The following is a 19,507-nucleotide window of genomic DNA, read 5'->3' as shown; positions in this document are numbered from 1 at the left end:
TTCTGCAAATGAAGCAGTACAAACTGCCTCTTTGTCAAAACATCCCTGCAGGGGAAAACTCAGGAAAATGACCGTGCTACGACATCTCTCCCTTTCAGCAATTTTTCTATGACCAATCCATTTCAAATTGAAGGATTTTATGTTGCCCCCTCTCTTGCTGCCTGTAGCACTCAGATGGAATAGCTCCAGGAAAGATTTTACACTGCATGGTGACACTCACATTTTTTTAAGAATTTTTTTTTTTTTACATATTCATCCTTGGAGACCCTATGGAATCAGAGGTGGCCATTAATCCTGATTAACTCACCAGTAGCCTACTAATATAGGGACGCGGGTGGCGCTGTGGGTTAAACCTCAGTGCCTAGGACTTGCCAATCAGAAGGTCGGCGGTTCGAATCCTCGCAACAGGGTGAGCTCCCGTTGCTCGGTCCCTGCTCCTGCCAACCTAGCAGTTCGAAAGCATGTCAGAGTGCAAGTAGATAAATAGGTACCGCTCCAGCGGGAAGGTAAACGGCGTTTCCGTGCGCTGCTCTGGTTTGCCAGAAGCGGCTTAGTCATGCTGGCCACATGACGCGGAAGCTGTACACCGGCTCCCTCGGCCAATAAAGTGAGATGAGCGCTGCAACCCCATAGTTGGTCACGACTGGACCTAATGGTCAGGGGTCCCTTTACCTTTACCTTAGCATACTAATATAAAGTGCAAGAAGGCTGCTAGTCCTACAGATTCACAGAGGCACCCCTATGCTGTGAATAACTTTGGGAAAGGGTATTTTCAGTGTGTACAGCCCCTTCTACCGCCGGGAACAAAACCCCAAAGTTCTTCCACCTGCTGAAGCTTTCCTGTAGATGTACTTGGAACTCCAACTCCCATCAGCCACAGCTAAATGGTCAGGGACGATGGGAGTTATAGTCCAGCAGCACCTGAAAGGCTGCTGGTGGTCCATCCCCCATCCCTTCACAAGCCTTGTTCTCCATTAAATCTGTCACCCCTTTTTAATTGGCAGATGACCCTTTATTTACAGTACATTTATGGGTATTTGTGGCCTGTCTCCCCAGGTTCGCTCTGCAGTCCGGAAGAGATGGCACCGGTGGCAGGACAAGCACTCCATCCGAGCCAGAGTCGCCAGGGCTATGTCCATCCCCACCTCCCCAACGCGCGTCAGCTTCCATAGCATCAAGCAGTCGACGGCTCTCTGAGGCTGCTGCTCTAAACCGTGGGGCCAATACCTTTTGCTGAAGTTGTGGGACAGGACAGGACAGGTCAGGACTTGCCAGCAGCAAAAGACAGGATTTTTGTTGCCTCCCCATCTGGAGTTCTGGCTCAGAAAAGTCCCTGGAGATTGTCGCCTGCATTCTGTTGGCTGAAGCCTCATATTCTACGCGGCTAGAATTGCAAGTCTCGGGAGGTTCTGGTGGCTCTGAAGCAACAGGAAGTCGGAGGCGACAGCCCCAACATACCGTTCTTCGAAGGTGTGGCTTACTTCACTTTCCCATGCCGTCTGGAGCTCTTTGGTCAATTCGCTAACAGATCGGGGAAAGGGTTATGAAATCACACAAGTGCTGTGGAAAGAGCAGAGGGGTGGGTGGTTCACTCTCCAACTAAAAAAAACACAAAACCCTCCACTGGAGTTGATAGATAAGCAAAACCAAAGGAAGAGGTTCTTTTTGGGAACTCCCTAGCTACAAGATGCCGAGTTGGCCATTGACATATTTTACAGGATCTGAATGGTTCAGGAAGGATACATATGTGGCTAATAGCCAAAATAGAGCCAAAAGCACAAACTCTGAATTCAGGGCTGCCGACTACCTGATCCTGGGGATTGAAAAGAGCAGGTGGACATCCCCATCACACCTGCTTGTCACCTTCCTTCAGACATCTCTTTTAACCATTTGTGAGACTGCTGAGCGGGAGCCAACAGTGCCATTCCAGTGTTCTTCCTCATTCCAGCTGTTGCAGCAGCCGCCAAAACAGGAGCTGATGCCTTGTAAATCCTCTGACCTCAGCAAGGCAACCAACCCAGTATTTCCATAGTCTGCTGAATAGTTGTTTCAGTTTGCACCAAACTTATGCCCATGGGAAGCCCCCTTGAGCCCCAAAGTGGAATGAGGGTATTCATGCATTTGTTTTGATATCTCTGAATAAAGACCACCACCATCCCAGTCCCTGCTTGCACTTTTCTATTTTTTAAGAATTATATGTAGGAGAATTGCTCTGAGTCAGGCCCTTTCTCCCACCCAAGGGAACTGAGCAAGGCCTCTGCATATTCTGTAATAAGCACCACACACATGTGTATATGAAACAGCACTGGACACAAAATCCAGCAGCCTGAAAATCTCAGCTTTTTGTTAGTTTTGAGTTTTACAAGCAAGCTTCTAGTCCTTATACATGTCAAGATAGATCTGAAAATAAATGAGCATGATATACAAACCAGGTGAGATCTCAGAAGCCAGGGAGTCTGAGAAGGATCCCTGTGCTGAGGAGGAAATGCTCTGTACGTCTTTCCCATGATTAACAAAATATGGGCCAATTTATATAGCTCATACAGGTCACAGCGTCTGAAAATTCAGGTTGATGCAAAATTTGGGTTTACTTGATGTAGGAATCTTATTTTGAACACAACATATGGTCTCATGCCCAGTTCCACATCGGAGAGACAATGGATTCATCATGAGCATTTCAGTTGAGGCTCACTGGTCAAACCCTAGATCTACTCATGCCTTTTGTGCGATGTATTTGCTAGGGTGGTTTATCTTGGTGACTGTACTAAGTACCTTTACCAGTGAAGTCCCCAAATCAGCCTTTAGAAATAGCCTAGTTATTTGTTAGTAACTTGGAAGGGAGGAGTATGCACAAATGAAGCCTTGGTGCTATCAGGAATTGATACTGAATCCCCGCATCAATGGTCCATTACCTATCTAGACTCTTCTAGGTGGCTGGCAAGAATACTCTATATCACCCAACTCTATTAAGTTTAAAGCAGGCCTGCGTAACTTACGACTCACCAAACCTAAATCGCAACCTACCAGCAAATCACTAAACTGTTTTTGGTGCCTGTGATTGCAAAACCAGTTTGGATCCTAACTTAAGTCATATTTTAGTCGCACTGAAATCAATGGACCCAAGTAGGACCTTGGGTTTCTCCTCCCCCTTCCCTCCCCCCATGTTCTTTCACCATGTCACTAATGAGCTAAGTTCAGCTTGGTAGCTACAAGTTGGACCTGGAATGTTTCTATTACTTTATCAAACCATTCAAGTACTATCCCAACTGAATGTAAAACTCCTTTGGCAATACCTATGGGCTAACCGCCTTGCAGCAGCAAAGCCTTGTGTGAATATGTTAAGGAGGGCCGTGAAGAACGACCCACACCCAGTATCTTAAAAAGAATCATAGTTCCTTTACACACAGAGAGTTCCAACTGTTGGAAGTCTTCTCCCTCTCCATAGCTAAAATGAATGCTTTTCCCTCCCCAAGAACCCTGCAAAGCCTAGCTGATGAGCACCACTTTTTTGCCATATCTGACACACTAAAAACGCAAATATGTCTGTCAATGCTCTTTCACAGCATTTCCATTTCCCCACTTTTGTAGATCAGTTAAAGGACAGGAGAGAGAATTGAGCCAATCAGAATGGCTTTAGCTAATTGGTGCAGACCTACTGAGAAACTCCTATTTGGATCCACTGGGGATCACTCCCTGATAAGTGGGGTTACGGTTTGCAGCCTAACCTTTTAAACTCTTCCAAAACAATCCAAGGTATGTGAACAAAACCCAAATTTTCACTTTTTATCAAGCTAGCAATGCCATTCTTGCAGCTGTGCTTAGGACCACTTGCTTCCCTATTCATGTTTTTAAAACGCACATAGGTCAGAAAGTGGCAGAAGATGTGCATTACAGCTGCAACTGTAATGACAACTTTGACCCCCCCCCCAAAAAAAGAATGAAAATTGCACAAATTGAAAAAGTGACACATTTTCCCACATCCAGACACTTGTCAAATGGAGGCAAATGGCCTTGAACCTAGCAAAACCCGGGTTCTGAGGATCTGTCCTCACCAAACCCGAAATACTTGTACAAAATTCACATTTAAGTCTTGGAGGTGCAAAATATCTTCTTTGGGGGAAGGGAGTTGCAAAATATTCTATTGGATTCATTTACATCTACAGTTTTGGATTCATCGTTTTTCTGTGTTGGTTAAAGACACTCCATGCTAAGATTTGATAAAACAAAGTTCTACTGTATTAGTCCTAAATCAGTTATTATTAACCCCCTCCCTACTCTAGAGCCCTCTGATCCCACCCCTAGCCATGAAACACCAGTCCAAAAGGTACCAGGAATGTACAAGCAACTGGAGAAGTAACACTGGTCTGGTAAACTACCATAGAGCTGGAAACAGTCCTAGAGAGTGGTACAGGCCACGTGGGGTTGAGCCCAACTCAGCAACTTTACCATTCTCACTAGAGCTGGAAAACATATGAGGCTGTAAAAACCAGACTCCCCACCCACCCCCAACTCCGCCATTGTTCTAGTCCACAATTCTGATCAAAGCAGATGTCTCCCGCTTCTCTTCCTGTCAGCCTGCTTTCTCGGGAGCTAATGGTGAAGGAAGCACTATAGCCCCTTTTGAAGGCACCAGCCATTTTGTCTCATATTCAACAAGCAGCAACCGAGTTCAAATCCTGACACAACTCAGTGGACCATTTCTCTGCTTCTGAACTGCTCTGAAGAATCAGTGAACATCCTTCTTGCTTTTTGGCTTGTTTCTTGCACTGTGGTCCCAGATCTTCCAGGGCTTGGACCTTGCCATGAAACTTCTTTGCAGGCAGAAGAGAGAAGCACGAGCTGTGTTGGGTCCCACAAGCTGCACACACAACCCACTTCCCAGATTATGCCACAGTCAGCGTTTTTTCCTGTGAGAGGGACTCAACAGCATGGCCAAGTGTGCCATCTTGTCTCGGGAAGTGGGACCAAGCACTTGGGAGAAGCCTCGTTGAGCTTTTCTTCCCGCAAAAGGAAACAAAGGCAGTCTGGTCAAGGAGAGACAGTCAGCCAAAAAGAACCAGGGTTAGAGTGTCAGGAGGAGCCCTAATGACATTTACAAAATTATAAGGGTGGGGTGGGGTGGCGGGGAGGATAGGTGACCATGTGCTTGGACGATGTCAGGAGAGCAAGTATCCGTGCATGTTTGTCTCAGAAGTGCATGCCAGTGACCTACTGTGTCTCACAAGCAACAATGACGGCTTGCAATGGTTAGCTGCGATCGACCCGGGGTGCTTCCCTCCCCAAATCCACAAAGGTAGCCTACCTAACCCCTGTCCCGCAGACTTTAAATAATGCGCCCAAATGGGTCACATTGATTGGTGCTAAAGAGCCCCATCAAAAGTCCAGGGAACATAGCTGACATCTCACGCAGTGTCTTGGCATGCCCAGCTTACTCGCTCCATCTCACCCACAGAATCGGGGCCCTACGCAGAGCCTAGCAGGCTCCAAGGAGGGGGGGGGAGCAAAAGAAAACCACCAGGCTTCCTAGCAAACAAGGGCTGGGTCCACAAATACAAGCTACTGCCTGCTGCCTCCCCTGCTCCTTTGGAAACTGGTCTGCCCCTACTACATCTACCCAGAGCTGGGCCTCTGAGGTTCAACCGAGGAGCCTGCTGGTCGCGAGGGAGTGACAAAGGGCAGGGATACAGGAAAGCTACAGCAAAATCAAAGAGAACTGGAACAGAAGGGGAGGCGGGCGGAGGAGGTCACAGCCCATGGAAGGCCCAGGGAAGCAGCACCCACAGGACTTCGGCCTGCTGAAAAGACAGGCTCGGATGCTGGTGGGCGTGGGCCGGCAGCATGTGTTTTGGAGCAGGGGCGTGACTCCAGGGCATCGGGTGCCCCTTCATGTTCAAGAAGAGGTGTGGTATCTGCTGCGGAGGGGGCCAGCAGACGGGCACTCTGGTGACGAGAGGCAGTGGTTGCAGCAGGCACGTTGCCGTGGGTGCGCTGGTGGCGTTTGAGGTGCGCCCGGCGAGCAAAGCGCTTCCCGCAGGCTGTGCAGGGGTAGGGGCGCTCCCCGGTGTGAGCACGCTGGTGGATGAGGAGCTCGGAGCGCTGCAGGAAGCGCTTGGCGCAGACCGAGCAGGCGTGGGGGCGCTCCCCACGGTGCATGCGCCTGTGCTTGCTGAGGTTCGAGCTGACGCTGAAGCGGCGGCCGCACTCCGTGCACACGTAGGGCTGCTCCCCAGAATGCGAGCGCACGTGGATGGTGAGGTCGGAGCGCTGCAGGAAGCGCTTGCCGCACTCTCCGCAGCCATAAGGCCGCTCCCCCGAGTGCAGCCGCCGGTGCTTGCTGAGAGCCGAGCGCTGGGTGAACCGCCTCCCGCATTCGCCGCAGGAATAGGGCCGGTCAGGTTCCGGGGGCGGGGACGGGGGTGGAGGTGGCGTGGCCAGCCCCCCACCACACTCCACGCAGCGGCGCGACCGCCGGTGGCGCTCCAGGTGGCAGCCCCAGCGGAAACGGCGCCCGCAGTCACGGCACTGGTGAGGCTTTTCCACTGCGTGGCGCTGCTGGTGCCGCTCTAAGTTGGCAAGGATTCGGAACCGCTTGCCACACTCCTCGCAGCCGTGGGGTTTCCGGGGCTGGGCTGAAACAGAGTTCCCACCTGGCAGCTGGGTAGTTGCTGCCCCTACAGAGTTCAGAGGCAAGGCAAGAGAAGAGGCGGAGGCAGAATCCAGGACAGGAGCCAAGGCGGAATTTGGAGGTGAGCTGGATCTCTGTGGCGGGACAACAATGGTCCTCCTGCACTGCCCGCAGCGGTGGGGTTTCTCTCCTGCAGGTGGGCGCCGGCGTCTCTGGGTGAAGCGTGGTTTCTGCCACGCCGAGAAAAACTGGGCTCTTTCGCCAAAAGGCGGCCAGATTCTCGCGGCATCCTGGGAGTCCCGGCTCATGCTGTGGAGCGGGCTGCAGCCAACGCTCTCCCGGGGCTCAAGGCCCCATCTCGTTCCCAGAGGGCTCTGCTGGTGGACAAGGCTGTTCTTACACCCTCTGGCATCCCCATGAAAAATCTTCCCTGAAATGGGTTGCTTTTGGCCTGCCACCAGCCCCGGGCACAAGAGGGGCACCTGCAGCTCATTCGCAGATGGCTTTCTAGACAGGATGGTGGGGGCTTCCAACGTTCCAGCATGTGAGGCCTCTGAGTTGTTCTGCCCACCTGCTTCATCACCTGCTGAGACAGAAAGGTGGATAAATTTCTGCGCCTTGGGGCGGGCGGAGAACGCAATGATGTCTACAAGGGGGAGCTGGACTCACTCTTCCATATTCCTGAGAAGGTGCTCGTGGTCAGTTTACAGAGTGCGCTGCGTCAGATCACAAGAGAGGCTCTGAAGCAGAGTGAATGCTTTGCATGTAAAAGGGCCCAGGTTCAATTTCTAAGCCCTCCGTCAAAATATCTCGGGGAATAAAGATGTCCAGCAGAGACCCTGAAAACCTGGCACCAACAAAAGACAGGCTGGACCAGGGGTAGGGAACCTTTTCACCCTGAGGGCCATTTTCCCTTCTAGGGAAGCCTACAGGAGCCAGCTGACAGTGGTTGTCTGGGCCAGAGAAAAATGAGGCTCCCAGAGGCCACAAACCCAGAAGTGACTGTTCCGATTTGCGAACTATTTTTGGAAGCCGAACATCTGACGGGGCTTCCACGTCTTCCGATTGGCTGCAGGGGCTTCCTGCAGCCAAACAGAAGCCCGCTTTGGTTTCTGAACGTTTTGGAAGTCGAATGGACTTTCCGGAATGGATTCCATTCGACTTCCGAGGTACGTCGAAGTTTTATTTGAGGGCCGAGGTGCTATGCAGAAAAGAAAGGTTTAGGTGGCAGGGAGCGGAAGGATGGGTGTCCAAGGAGAAAGGCTAAGCCAGAAAAAGCTCACACCGTACACGACGGCAGAGGGTTTCGAGCAATTAGTAAGAAGGCAGAGAGAAAGAGACGAAGCCTGAAGACTATGTAAGCCAGGGAGCCCAAGATGACTGGAGGGGTCAGGAGGGTAGCCCTGAATATCACATCATGGTTTGAAATAAAAGCAGGCAAATCCTTGGCCGCAGATCTTAAAAACAGTTAAGAATTAAATGGTGGTGTCTGATTGCTGCAAAACTCGATCCTGCCTGCCACACCCCTTTTCAGCTGCCCAAAGCAAGGTGGCCAGGCCTCAACGCTCCACTTGCCCCGGCTGATGCCCTTACCTCCAAGGCGGGGGCTCCGGGTCACCCTCTTGCGCCGCCTGACTCTCCCCTGCTGCTCCTGCTCCTTCACCAGCTCCCTCAGCATCTTCTCCACTTGTGCCTTGCCAACAGTCTGCAGGATCACCCCGAGCTGCCTCCGGAAGTCCGGCAGGATCCCTTCTTCACTCGAGCCGGCTGTAGCTGCTGCTGCCGCTGCTGCTGCTGCTTGCCCCTGCAAAGGTGCCAATTGCCCCTGCTCAGGTTCCATTTCTAGCCCTGGGAAGAGGGAGAGAAACAAAGTGAAAGGAATGTGAATGGAGGGCCCTAGGAGCCCCGTTGTCTATTCTAGGCATGAGCTAATTTACACAGGGCCAAGGCCTGCGAAACGTTGCAGGAGGATTGTGCCCTTGGGACAAATGGCGCAAGTTAAGACAAGACGGCTGTCTTTGTCTGCTCCAGGATTGCTGTGATGGGACACGCCATTGGGTCGTCATCCTGGAGGCCCAGAGCCGTTCATGGCAGGGAGGAGACACAGCCAATCAGGAGAGTGAGGATGGTAAAGGGAGAATTTGACGGTTTAGCCAAGCAGCTCAGAGGCTCTGCTCTAGCTAGGTGCCTTTCTCTGCTCTCGCTTGGGGGTGGGGAGGTTACTTTGCTGGGAGCGATTGTCACCACCTGCGTCAGAGTACCCGACATTTTGTAAATGAGGTTCCATCCTTTCTGCAGCCCGTGTTAGAAACTCAAATAAACCAAGGTTACAGTCGCCAAAATGGAATGTTTAGTTGCCATTTTGGAACAAGACAGCTTTAAAGTCTTATTTTTCCAAAGGTTTGACTGACTGTGATTGATTATCAGTTAAACATCCGGCTAGTTCAGATGACAATCTTGAGCTAGATTAAGAACTTTGAGAACGTAAAAGAAGAAAAGTCCACATACATTCCTGTCCCTACCTCTTTTTCTTAATGGTGACATGAACCATTCATAACATAAGAATAGTCTTCACAACTGTGGGCAGGGCGGTGGGAATGGAGTAAGTGAATACAAGCTAAAGCGGTTAACTGTAATGTTGGTCACTGCTCCTGCTCAGGTGGCACAGAAAAAGCATTTTGGTTCCTGAAATTCATTCTGATTGTGCAGATAAAATATAACAGGATGGGATACTAGTGTGTGAAAACAGTCCGGATTCAATGATCCCCAGGCACGCACCTCCAGATGGTGGAGATGTCAGGCACCGTCCTGGCACCCAGGCATCTTCACTTGGCCGCTAGTGGTCGCTAGTAAAGGTAAAGGGGACCCCTGACCATTAGGTCCAGTCGTGACCGACTCTGGGGTTGCAGGGCTCATCTCGCTTTACTGGCCGAGGGAGCCGGCGTACAGCTTCCGGGTCATGTGGCCAGCATGACTAAGCTGCTTCTGGCAAACCAGAGCAGCGCACGGAAACACTGTTTACCTTCCCGCCGGAGCGGTACCTATTTATCTACTTGCACTTTGACGTGCTTTTTAATTGCTAGGTTGGCAGGAGGAGGGACTGAGCAACGGGAGCTCACCCCGTTGCGGGGATTCGAACCGCCGACCTTCTGCTTGGCAAGTCCTAGGCTCTGTGGTTTAACCCACAGCGCCACCCACGTGGCTGCTAGTCATGTCTAAATGCACCTGGCACCTGACTAATTTCAAAGACTGTCTACAACTATTAACAAACTGAAATATTTAGGACCATGATCGGAAGAAACTCATACAACAAAACACAGGTGGAGAACACCAGGGCGGGCCCTTCAGCTCTCTTTGAGCCTTCAGGAATTTCCTAAGGCCACACTACCTCTTCCCAGGCTGCACACCACATGTCCTCTTTGAAAACTTTTGCCTGGCTGGAATGTGCCCTTGACCTTTAATAACGACTCTTGTTTGCCTGGAGAGATGGGTGTGGGGTGTGCGTGTATAAACTCCTGATTTCTGCATCATCCGCTGTACGCAAAGGTAAGAGTCATATCCGTCGCTCTGTCCGCTTCTGCCTGGCCCCCACCCACTACTGGCATGTGGCCCTCAGAAGGTTGTGGCCAAACGTTCCTGCAGCCCTGCAACGTGGGAGCAAATTCTAGCTTCCCTTTCAGTGCAGTTTGAGAGGGGAAGGCTTACAGCTCACGAGGGAGAAATGAGTTCCACTCTTTTAGGCAGTTGAACAGAGGAAGGATTTGTAACACACAATTTCTTAAAATCCTATTGAATAAAGGACTTACCAGGAGCCAAACCTCGGCGCCCTCGGGTCTCTGTGAAGGCAGTTATCCGGGGCCAGCTAATGGCAATTTCTTCCGCTAAGAAGAGAGGAGCAGAAAAAAGGTTGATAAGCCAAACAAGATACTTCTGGAGGATAAAATGTTTGGTTAGGCAGTGGCCTTTGGATGCTATATAGCAGGGTTTCCCAAACTTGGGTCTCCGGCTAATTTGAAACTACAATTCCTATCATCCCTGACCACTGATCCTGCTAGCTAGGAATGATGGGAGTTGTAGTCCAAAAACAGCTGGAGACTCAAGTTTGGGAAACCCTGCTATATAGGGGAGAAGGTATTGACTTCTATATGGCCTTAAAAATCAGCAGCTCTTTCCCACCGCAAAAAAATGTATATAAACCAAAGTGCGGTCCCCACTATTTTGTTGGCATCCATCAGTCTTGGGAGACAAGGGAAAAGTGCGCCATTGGAGATTAAAGTCAGTGATTGAGGCAAACTGGCATCACAACACAATTTCCATGTGATGACTTGAGATGCCACAGGGCTATTTTTAGTTCTGGGTAGATAAAGTTTGAGTTCAAGTCCGGCGGCACAGACATTTTAAGCAGTGAGATCCCTTACCCAGCGAGATCACTGTTTCATAGCTCTCCTGCATCTCGGCACACACGGGTACTCTCTCGCCAGAAATGACTGGAGTCCTTCTTCTTTCTCTTGGCAAAGAAGGCTACTGCTAAGCACCTAAATAAAAAAAAGAACTGAAGGAGTTTGTGCCACGTCACTTTGTAGAAACCTTTCTACGGCAACCCAGTGTTCTTGATAATCATATCCATGTAGCAATGGTGTGAGATTGGAGGAGGCAGGTGGGGCAGAAAGAGAAAACGATGTTGTGAGAGGGGCAAACTCTGTCGTATTATGACATGGGGACGGGTCTGATGAAGTGGCTTGGGCCTTGCAAAACTTTGGGATTGCATCCTTCTGTACATTTTCTGGGATATGCTGGAAGGGACCTATTGTGGGTGCTTTCCTCTAGAGAGGTGAATTCTATGGCTGTTTGGTGCCAGGCTTTCTCAAGAGATGAGTCATAATTATGGAACAGCATTCCCAGAGAGGAACACCAAGAAGCAACTCCAATGTTAGTCAAACTCAAGAGCAGACCCGCTGAAATGAATGCGCACCACTTAGCAATCTATTCTAAGTATGACTAACACTGGATTCAGCCATGTCTTATTTCTGTCCCCAGGTTTAAGGCCTGTTTATTCATTTGAACAATTATATTTTTAATTTTGTTGGATTGGCAGAGCATATTTGCACAGCGTTTCTAAGCTACTCTGTGGCTTTTAGGTTTTTCTTTTTATAATCACTATACCATTTAAATGGCTCTTGAAGAGTTTTCAGAGCACTTCATTAACCTCTTGGTAATCCACATAACAATCCAGTAATATAAGATCAGCTTCGTTATCCCCATGTTGCAGATGGGCTGGGGGAAGGACTGAGGCTGAGAGGTAACAGCTTGTTTAAGGGGATCCACTGCGCTGGTGTACAAGGGTAGAGATATAAATTCAAATAAATGGCTGCACAACATGGGAGACCTGTGACTTTTACTGAGGTGTGTACACCATACAATACACCAAGAGATTTTAAAATGTGAATGGAACTGAACCAACTAATCAATAAGCTATTATTACACAACTTGTATTGTGGCATCCTTGAGGAAGGAATGGGGAAAGCATGTTACACTTCGTGATGTGATTACACATTTGACACACCCACATGTGGTTAGATGCTCTTTGTTATATACACAGTGCACTATCTCACTGTACAGCAGTCAAACACTACAAAAGTCTGTGTTGTCTCTGGCTGCACCAGACTGTAAGGTAGCTGAACCATGAACATGTCCATATATCGCTACAGATTATTAGTCCTTGGAAAATCAGACCAAGGGAACATTGAAATAAGACACAAAGTAATTGCAGGGAATAAGTTGGTTACCTAAGACTTGTTCTCCGTTGTTTACATTTGTAAAAGAAAAATGCCTGTAAAGAAACCTGGGCCACTTTGGACATTATAGCCAACCAGGTTTTGTTCACATAATTCCACAATTAATGGACTAAATCATGTCAATTAATTTTAATGGGTCTGCTCTGAGTATGACTAAAACAGGATACAACCCTGTGGTTTTTAGGTATATACCTTAAAAAAAACACCCTCAAGTATACATCTAAAAATCAAAAGTGTGAATGTGATGAACAACTATTTAAAAACACACACATCACACACCTTGTTGTTGAAAAGCTTGGACTGACCACAGCTCCCTATGGGGGGGTTGGAAACCTGGATTTCTGTGTAATGTGCAAAACAGCTCTTCATTTCTCTGTACTGTTAGTACTTTGTGTCCCCAAAACTGTTTGTTTAGTTATATTTTAGATCATGGTTCAAAATCCCCTCCAGTCCAGTTGGCTTGTCTGGTGGTGAAAAAACACATGAACGTACAAAGGACAAAATATGAGCAAATGCCAGAGGGGCAGCGGAGTTTGTTGTGGCAAATATAAATCCTGTTGCATCCTAAGACAAAACAATTATATTATGGTAACACAAGCTTTCGTGCATTATAAACCGCTTCCTCGACTGTATGGAGCGTTATCCCAACGGGCCCAAGCTAGTGTTAAATGTGTTCCAACTCTCTACGGATACTTTAAAAATATTTTTAAAAATGCAGCGTGGAAACAAAACTACCTCACTATGAGAAGAAGTCCATGCAAAAGACTGTGGGGGTGTTACGGAGGAATCGGGGCAATTCCTGGGGGCGCGGTGGGAGCCGGAGAGAGGGAAAGAAGCCATAAATTATGGGGAGGGACGTACTTTGTTGGGCGGTAGCATCTTTTGAAAATTGAGTAAGGGGGACATGGGCAAATGGATGCAAAGGTTATAAAAGGCAATCGCAATGAACTGGGCCCTCCTTGCCACCCTTCAAGCTGACTGTCTTTCCCACATTGCATGAAACATCGCCCCCCGCCCTTCTAAGTCCAGGATCTTCGGGCAATGTCTTAAGTCCAGGCAGCAAAGGGGGAAACGGCTGCATCGAAATGCTGTTACCATCCCGCACCCTCCACCTCGGGGTCCATCTATGTCCTGCACAGCCTCCATTGTTTCCTCCTTGTGAATCGGACCTTGCAAAGGCGGCGACGGGAGGGTGGGGGCAGAGGAGATCGAAAAGGCCGGGTTGATCTTTTGCACCCCACCCCCCCGACCCACGATCATTTACCTGCACCTAGCCAGGGACTGCAACGTGCGGCCTGCCTGAGAATGGTGAAGGCCGATTACAGAGAAATCCTCGCCCCCTTGCAGGGAGCTGGGATGAGAGGGGGGGTCTTAGGGGAAGCAGCTGCAAGCTGCAAAATCCAGGAAGCTCAATTCCACATCCTGGCTAGAGAAAAGAATAAAGAGAGAAAGACCTCCCCTTTCTCCTTCGGCAGCTAAGCAGGCCCTCTTGTGGCTGATGGGGTCTCTCTCCTGCATAAGGGACTCGGTGGCCGGCGCTCTCTCTTCCTGCTTCTCAAAGTTTCTGTCCTTCTTTTGGAAACTGGTGGGTTAAGGATTCTACCAAGTCATTTTGTGTTCCACATACTGTATAGATCAGACTCAATGCAACATGTGGATCCGAGTGATCAGGAACCATGCTGTAGCCGCTTAATCCTTCTACTTCGTAAAAAAACCAAATATATACTCCACAAAAACAAACCCAGTACAGTACTGTATTGATCAAACCCTATTTAGGCCGTACATACGTGCTGTTGTTTTAAGATGTACAATGACTCAAATTTAACATATAAAGTATGAAAGTATACAAAATATTATTGTTAAAGGACAGTCCCCCATCTTTGGTAGGAATTTCTCATTATTCTGGTCCCAAGTTTATCAAGAAATATCTAAAATCGTTAACTTTCTGGATAGCTTATCAGCTGGTTAGAAGCATGGTGCTGACAAGGCCAAGGCTGCAGGTTCGATCCCCATATGGGGCAGCTGCATAGTCCCACATTGCAGGGGCTTGGACTAGATGATCCTCAAGGCCCCGTCCAACTCTAGGATTCTACCTGTTCAGGTTTCTCCACAACTGTCATTACTGAATATGCAGACTGATATCACAAAAGGTTGGCACTCTAAAGAACCTTTGACATCCATGCTAGCTGCTGCTGGGATTTCAACAGGCCAGCAACGGAAAACTTTGGAGGGGGGGAAACTACATTTCTCTTTGTGGCATAAGAACTTACGGACTTTGGCTATTGTGGAAAAAAATAATACACCAATTGCAGGTCTCCAGAGGGATTGGAAACCCAGAATGCTTCTACGTCCTCTGACAGGGTTTTATTTCTTATGCTTTGGACATAGATGGCCAACGTGCACCATCTACACCAGCTCAGGAAAAATGGATGTCTTGGTTTATATTAGTGTGTTACTACTCCCGACCTCTTTTTTTACATACGGTATGTTATGTTGTCATACTCTGCTATTGTACTTTTACGTTGTCGGTAATGGTCATTATGCTTCAATAAAACTTTATTTATTTATTTATTTATTTATTTATTTATTTAAAAAGCTATTGTTAATAGGACGGAGTACCAGGGTACAGTGGCAGAGCAGGAGGGGTGGGTAGCATTGCATACCTGTCTTCCCAACGTGGAGGCAACCGGCCAGGGATGGTGTCTTGAGACAGTGATGACTCTTCACTTTCAGTTTCTATGGAGTCTCATAGACACCTGGCAGCTTCAGCTCAACACCTCCTGAAGGAAGGAATGAAAATACAAATACTGTACGTACTGACTTTGAGCCAACATCACCATCACATTAGGCCGCTGCTGAAGGAATTGCACTGGCTGCCAATGACCTACTAGGCTAGGTTCAAGATGCTGGTATTGGTGTACAAAACCCTATACAGCCTAGCAGGATACCTAAAAGATTGTCTCATCCTACACATACCCAGCTGATCACTGAGTTCTGTAGGAGTAGGCACAGTGCAGGTACTATCCTGTCAGGGGCTCCATTCCACATATCAGACAGAACCTACCCTATTGGCTTTTCAATGCCTGCTAAATATGTGGTTTTGCATGCAATTGCATGTGTGTGTGTAGTTTTTTTAAAAATGTTTTTTATATGTCATTATAATGCCAGTTGCTTTGAGGTCCCTCACAAGTGATTCATAAATGATATAAATAATAATAGCCAACCTAAAGGGTCTGTAATGTAGCCGGCAGAAACATGGGACACGTGGGGGTAAAGAGAATCAAAAATAATTTTGGAAAGGGAAATTATTTGGACAGGTCAGGGAGGAAAATTAACGGTTTGAGGATGAAATTGGTTGAAAGGGACATCATGAGGGTTGTTTTTTTAATGCAGTGAGGCTGTTCCCACCTCTGCCTTGTACTCTGTTCATCACTTTGGGCAAGTAACTTCTCTCCATCTAGTCATCTGGCCAGCCTTCCTATTACTTGCGCTCTGCCATCTGGTAGGTATTCAAATATACAGATATTCCTGAAGGTTGTGGCAAAGGGATCCCAATCTACCACTCCCAGTAAAGCCACAATGTGTGGCAATGTCATAAACTTTATTGACCAGCATCCGGGATGCAGGAATTTGTGAAAGGGAAAGACAGATGTGTGACACGGTCAACCAGTCACTCTAGCAATGCCTTATCCTGAGCCTTTGACAATGAGAGAAAAGAATAAGCGGTGCTTGGTGTCTCAACACACCCGCATAAGTGAAGGGAGAGACTGCAAGGACTGTGATCATACCCAGAAGAACTCGGTGTGTGCAGGAGCAGCTTATTCAGCTGCCTGTATCTGAGCTGTGACCCCACAAGGCCAAAGTGCTCAGGAGTTTATGGCCAGCAGTGGTTGAAGCAGAGTGCCTGGCCTTTGCCAACAGAGAGCTTACCTACCTGTGAGGGTGAATGCTTTCCCTCTGTGTAAGAGACTCTGCTCCATGCTGTTGGAGGAAAAGAGTGTTACAGCAATACCGTTCTGACAAGACAATCACATAAGGCAAAGGTGGTCTGGCAGGTAGGGGAGACATTTACAGGCAGCTTGCAAGCTTCAGCTCAGCAAGAGCTGACTGCAAATTAGAGCATAGACACTTAGGGTGGGCGGGCATCCTGCCACTACCCTCTCCCAATTAACCTCCATCTCCAGGGCCCACCCAACATTATATCACCCTAAGTTTCAGGTTTGGGGCCTGAAATCTTAAAGAGTTTGGGGTAATCCTGACCTGGCAACCCTAATTAAAATTGCTATTGATATAAACATATATATTAGATATAGGCCCAGGCCACTTTGAGTGGGGATTTGAACCTTGGTCTTCCATTCCAGCTCCTAGCCCAACACTCTGACCATATACTACACTGGCTCACAGGGTCATCTGGGTCCTCCGGCCATCTGGGTTGAGGGAGAGAGCAATGAGGAAAAGGGCCTGCTGGTTTCATGGTCTCCTCAAAGGTACTTGCCTGACATCTGCTTTGGCCTTCTTGTTTCCCCAGACAAAAATAAATGAGTACATGCCACAAAACGACAGGATAATATCCATTCTCAAAACTGAAATGGCCATGTAGAATGTGAAAGGCCTACAGTCTCTGTTAGATGCTATTTACCTGTTTTCCAACACCTTATTCAATAAATAATGAAAAGAAACGTGATGAAACACCGGTAGTGGCAATGAGAACCCTATTGGATGCCTTTCTTGTTTTGCCTCGTTGGCACAGGTGAACAGGTGGGCCCTCCGTTAATATGCCAGGTTGTTTATTTATTAAAAATATAGACTGCCTATTTATGAAAACATCTCAAGGCGGTTTACAGTAAAATCCATTAAAAATACCAAGCAAAAAACACACCAGCAGCCTTAACAGCCAGTACGTTTAACTGCATTACAGAAAATGGCTGGCCTCAGTGGTCAGCAAAGGCCTAAGTAAACAGGTACATTTTTAACATGTGTAGAAACTACATCCTAGTTGGCACATCATGCCTCACACACTACCGTGGGCACCAAAACAGAAAAGGCCCTCTATCTGACTGATCCCATGAGATGAGCTTTCACAGGCTCCTCATGACCTTAGTAAGCAGGCAGGTCTGCATGGGAGGTTAAAAAGCAAGTCCCATTTCTGCCACTGGGAATTTCCCAGTGAAGCCAGATGAGAAAACTGCCTGGGGTGGCTCAGGCTTAGCCAACCAATATCTTGCTGTCGAAGAGATCGAGTATTTGTTTTTATTTTGCCTCACACTAATTTGATGTGTGGCAGGGTAACTAAATGACAGGCTGTGTTTAGGTGCATTCTTCATGTTTGAAGTTTTATTCTGTTTTTAATGTTCTGTTGAAAGCCGCCCAGAGTTGCTGGGGAAAACCTGGCCAGATGGGTGGGGTAGAAATAATAAATTGTTGTTGTTGTTGTTTATTTATTTACTCCCCAGGAAATGTGCCAACGTTCATCTCCCCCAGGCAGTGAAGTGCGAGATTGAAAGAGTTGCTTCCGAAAACACACAATGCTCCAGGGTCGTGCGGTCTGCACACTTTTAAGGCTGAGGGGACCCCCCCCCCCTCGCAGACGCACTTTCTTGAGGGTGTGAAGCCCCTCTGGATGCGGAGTTGAGTTGGGGAGGAGGGTTCCCATGTGAGAGAAAGAAGGAGAAGCGAGCCCGCCCAGCCCCGCGCGACCGTCTCTCGGGAGGCGGTTGCTCGATAGTGGCGCCTCGCGCGCAGTGGCCCGAAGGTCCCGAGAGGCGCTTCTCTCGCTCGCTCGCTCGCTCCCTCCCAGGCTGGGCTCCGGCGGTTGCTTGTGAGGAGGCGGTCCCAGAGGAGGAGCCGGGCAGCTCGTTGAGAGCCGCCCCGCTTCGTCAGCCAGCCAGCCAGCCAGCCAGCGCCGCTTCCCTTTTTTTCTGTGGGGCGCGCTCGGAGCGCCTGACGGCCGTTGCCTCCTCTACCGACTTCCTCACTTCGGCTCCCCATGGCCGGCCGCGGGGGGTTTCCTCTCACGCCGCCGCCGCCGCCGCAGCCCGGGGGCCCCCCTCCGGTTGCTTCGGCGGCGCTGTCCGCCCTTCCTCCGCCAGCTCCGGGGCTTTTGCGGGGACCCAGCCCGGCCGGGGCCACCCCGTACCGGGCCATGGGGCACGCGCCTCCGTTCCAGGTAAAGCGGGGGCGGCGGGGCACGTGCTCGCGCGCGTGTTGTGTGTTGTGTTGTTGTTGCGGGTCGCTCTCGAAAGTGCCGCGGAAGGAGCGCGAGGTGGAGGAGCAAGCACGTGGGGACGTCGGGGTTTCGAAACACGTGAAGGGATCGTGGCAGTTTGTGCGTGAGAGAGAGGGGGAGGGAGGGAGCAATGCAGGTGGGGGATACACGTGGGATAGCTAACTCCCTGGAAGGGAGACGTTGCCGTTCCAGGAGTCGGATATGGGGGTTCAAGGGGGGCGGCTTGCGGGGAGGAGAAAAGGAACGTGTGAATGGCTGGGTATGACTGAGATCGGTGAGGGCATCAGGTAAGAAGAGTTTTTATCTAAAAGGCCTCCTGGCAGAAGCGAATTTGGGAGCTGTGCGTGCGGCTACATGGAGAGGGTCTGGACTGTATTTGGCAGGGACGTCCCAGTGTTGGGATGGTTGCTGAGTCCGAGAAGTTGGAGCAATATCAGATAGCGTCTGCTGAGACGGAAAGGCATTTGGGGGTTGTGGGAGAGAAGCAACTGTGAAACTTCCGGCTGGAATCTGAATTTGTACTTTTTCTTTCCTTTCTTCTTCTTCTCCTTTTAAACCCAACATGTTCTGGTCAAGTTTAAGTTGCCTTGTTTAATGTACTGTACTTTTAATGTGTGGTGTGCTTTTAATATATATAAAATATATATAATCTAGCCAGTTAGTTTATGATGGCTTAAGTAGTTCATTTTAAAGTGTTACGTACCCTCAAACTCTCATAAAGGTAAAGGGACCCCTGACCATTAGGTCCAGTCATGGCCGACTCTGGGGTTGCGGCGCTCATCTCGCTTTATTGGTCGAGGGAGCCGGCGTACAGCTTCCGGGTCATGTGGCCAGCATGATTAAGCCGCTTCTGGCGAACCA

At 49.0% G+C, this 19,507-nt stretch overlaps 3 protein-coding genes across 12 annotated transcripts in view; 2 read left to right on the top strand and 1 right to left on the bottom strand.

Annotated features, from left to right (window-relative positions):
• LOC307200324 (corticotropin-releasing factor receptor 1) overlaps positions 1-5,497 on the top strand; it is a 59,695-nt gene extending 54,198 nt beyond the window's left edge. For all 6 annotated transcript variants that reach the window (XM_079948854.1, XM_079948856.1, XM_079948855.1 and 3 more), the window contains one exon: positions 1,057-5,497. In XM_079948854.1, the coding sequence (XP_079804980.1) occupies positions 1,057-1,197 (141 nt within the window). In that variant the 3' untranslated portion in view covers positions 1,198-5,497. The remainder of the gene's footprint in view (positions 1-1,056) is intronic.
• LOC307200282 (uncharacterized protein) lies at positions 4,091-17,582 on the bottom strand. 4 transcript variants are annotated; one of them, XM_079948750.1, is made up of 6 exons: positions 16,355-17,582; positions 15,084-15,200; positions 11,044-11,160; positions 10,432-10,506; positions 8,219-8,473; positions 4,091-7,211 (listed from the first exon to the last, which is right to left on the bottom strand). In XM_079948750.1, exons 3-6 carry the CDS (start codon positions 11,075-11,077, stop codon positions 5,704-5,706), a joined length of 1,872 nt encoding a protein of 623 aa, XP_079804876.1. In that variant the 5' UTR covers positions 11,078-11,160; positions 15,084-15,200; positions 16,355-17,582; the 3' UTR covers positions 4,091-5,703. The 4 variants fall into 4 exon arrangements, with proteins under 4 accessions (XP_079804876.1, XP_079804877.1, XP_079804875.1 ...); XM_079948751.1 differs by lacking the exons at positions 15,084-15,200; positions 16,355-17,582 and adding exons at positions 12,700-12,884; positions 13,685-14,311; XM_079948749.1 differs by lacking the exons at positions 15,084-15,200; positions 16,355-17,582 and adding an exon at positions 13,685-14,311.
• An 824-nt stretch (positions 17,583-18,406) lies between these two features.
• Positions 18,407-19,507, top strand: part of SMARCD2 (SWI/SNF related BAF chromatin remodeling complex subunit D2) — a gene marked incomplete at its 5' end in the record, with an annotated part of 28,093 nt that continues 26,992 nt past the window's right edge. For both annotated transcript variants that reach the window (XM_079948798.1, XM_079948797.1), the window contains one exon: positions 18,407-18,586. In XM_079948798.1, the coding sequence (XP_079804924.1) occupies positions 18,407-18,586 (180 nt within the window). The remainder of the gene's footprint in view (positions 18,587-19,507) is intronic.

The sequence above is a fragment of the Podarcis cretensis genome, assembly GCF_951804945.1.
Source record: "Podarcis cretensis genome assembly, chromosome: 13".
Lineage (NCBI taxonomy): Eukaryota > Metazoa > Chordata > Lepidosauria > Squamata > Lacertidae > Podarcis > Podarcis cretensis.
This window is presented reverse-complemented; position numbering and strand designations above follow the sequence as displayed.

Coding starts and splice junctions, on each gene's coding strand:
- LOC307200282 (XM_079948750.1), bottom strand. CDS start 11,077: ATGCAGGAGAGCTATGAAACAGTGATCTCGCTGG. Junction 10,507..11,043: donor TGAAACAGTGATCTCGCTGG/GTAAGGGATCTC, acceptor CTCTCTTCTTAG/CGGAAGAAATTGCCATTAGC. Junction 8,474..10,431: donor GCGCCGAGGTTTGGCTCCTG/GTAAGTCCTTTA, acceptor CCCTCTTCCCAG/GGCTAGAAATGGAACCTGAG.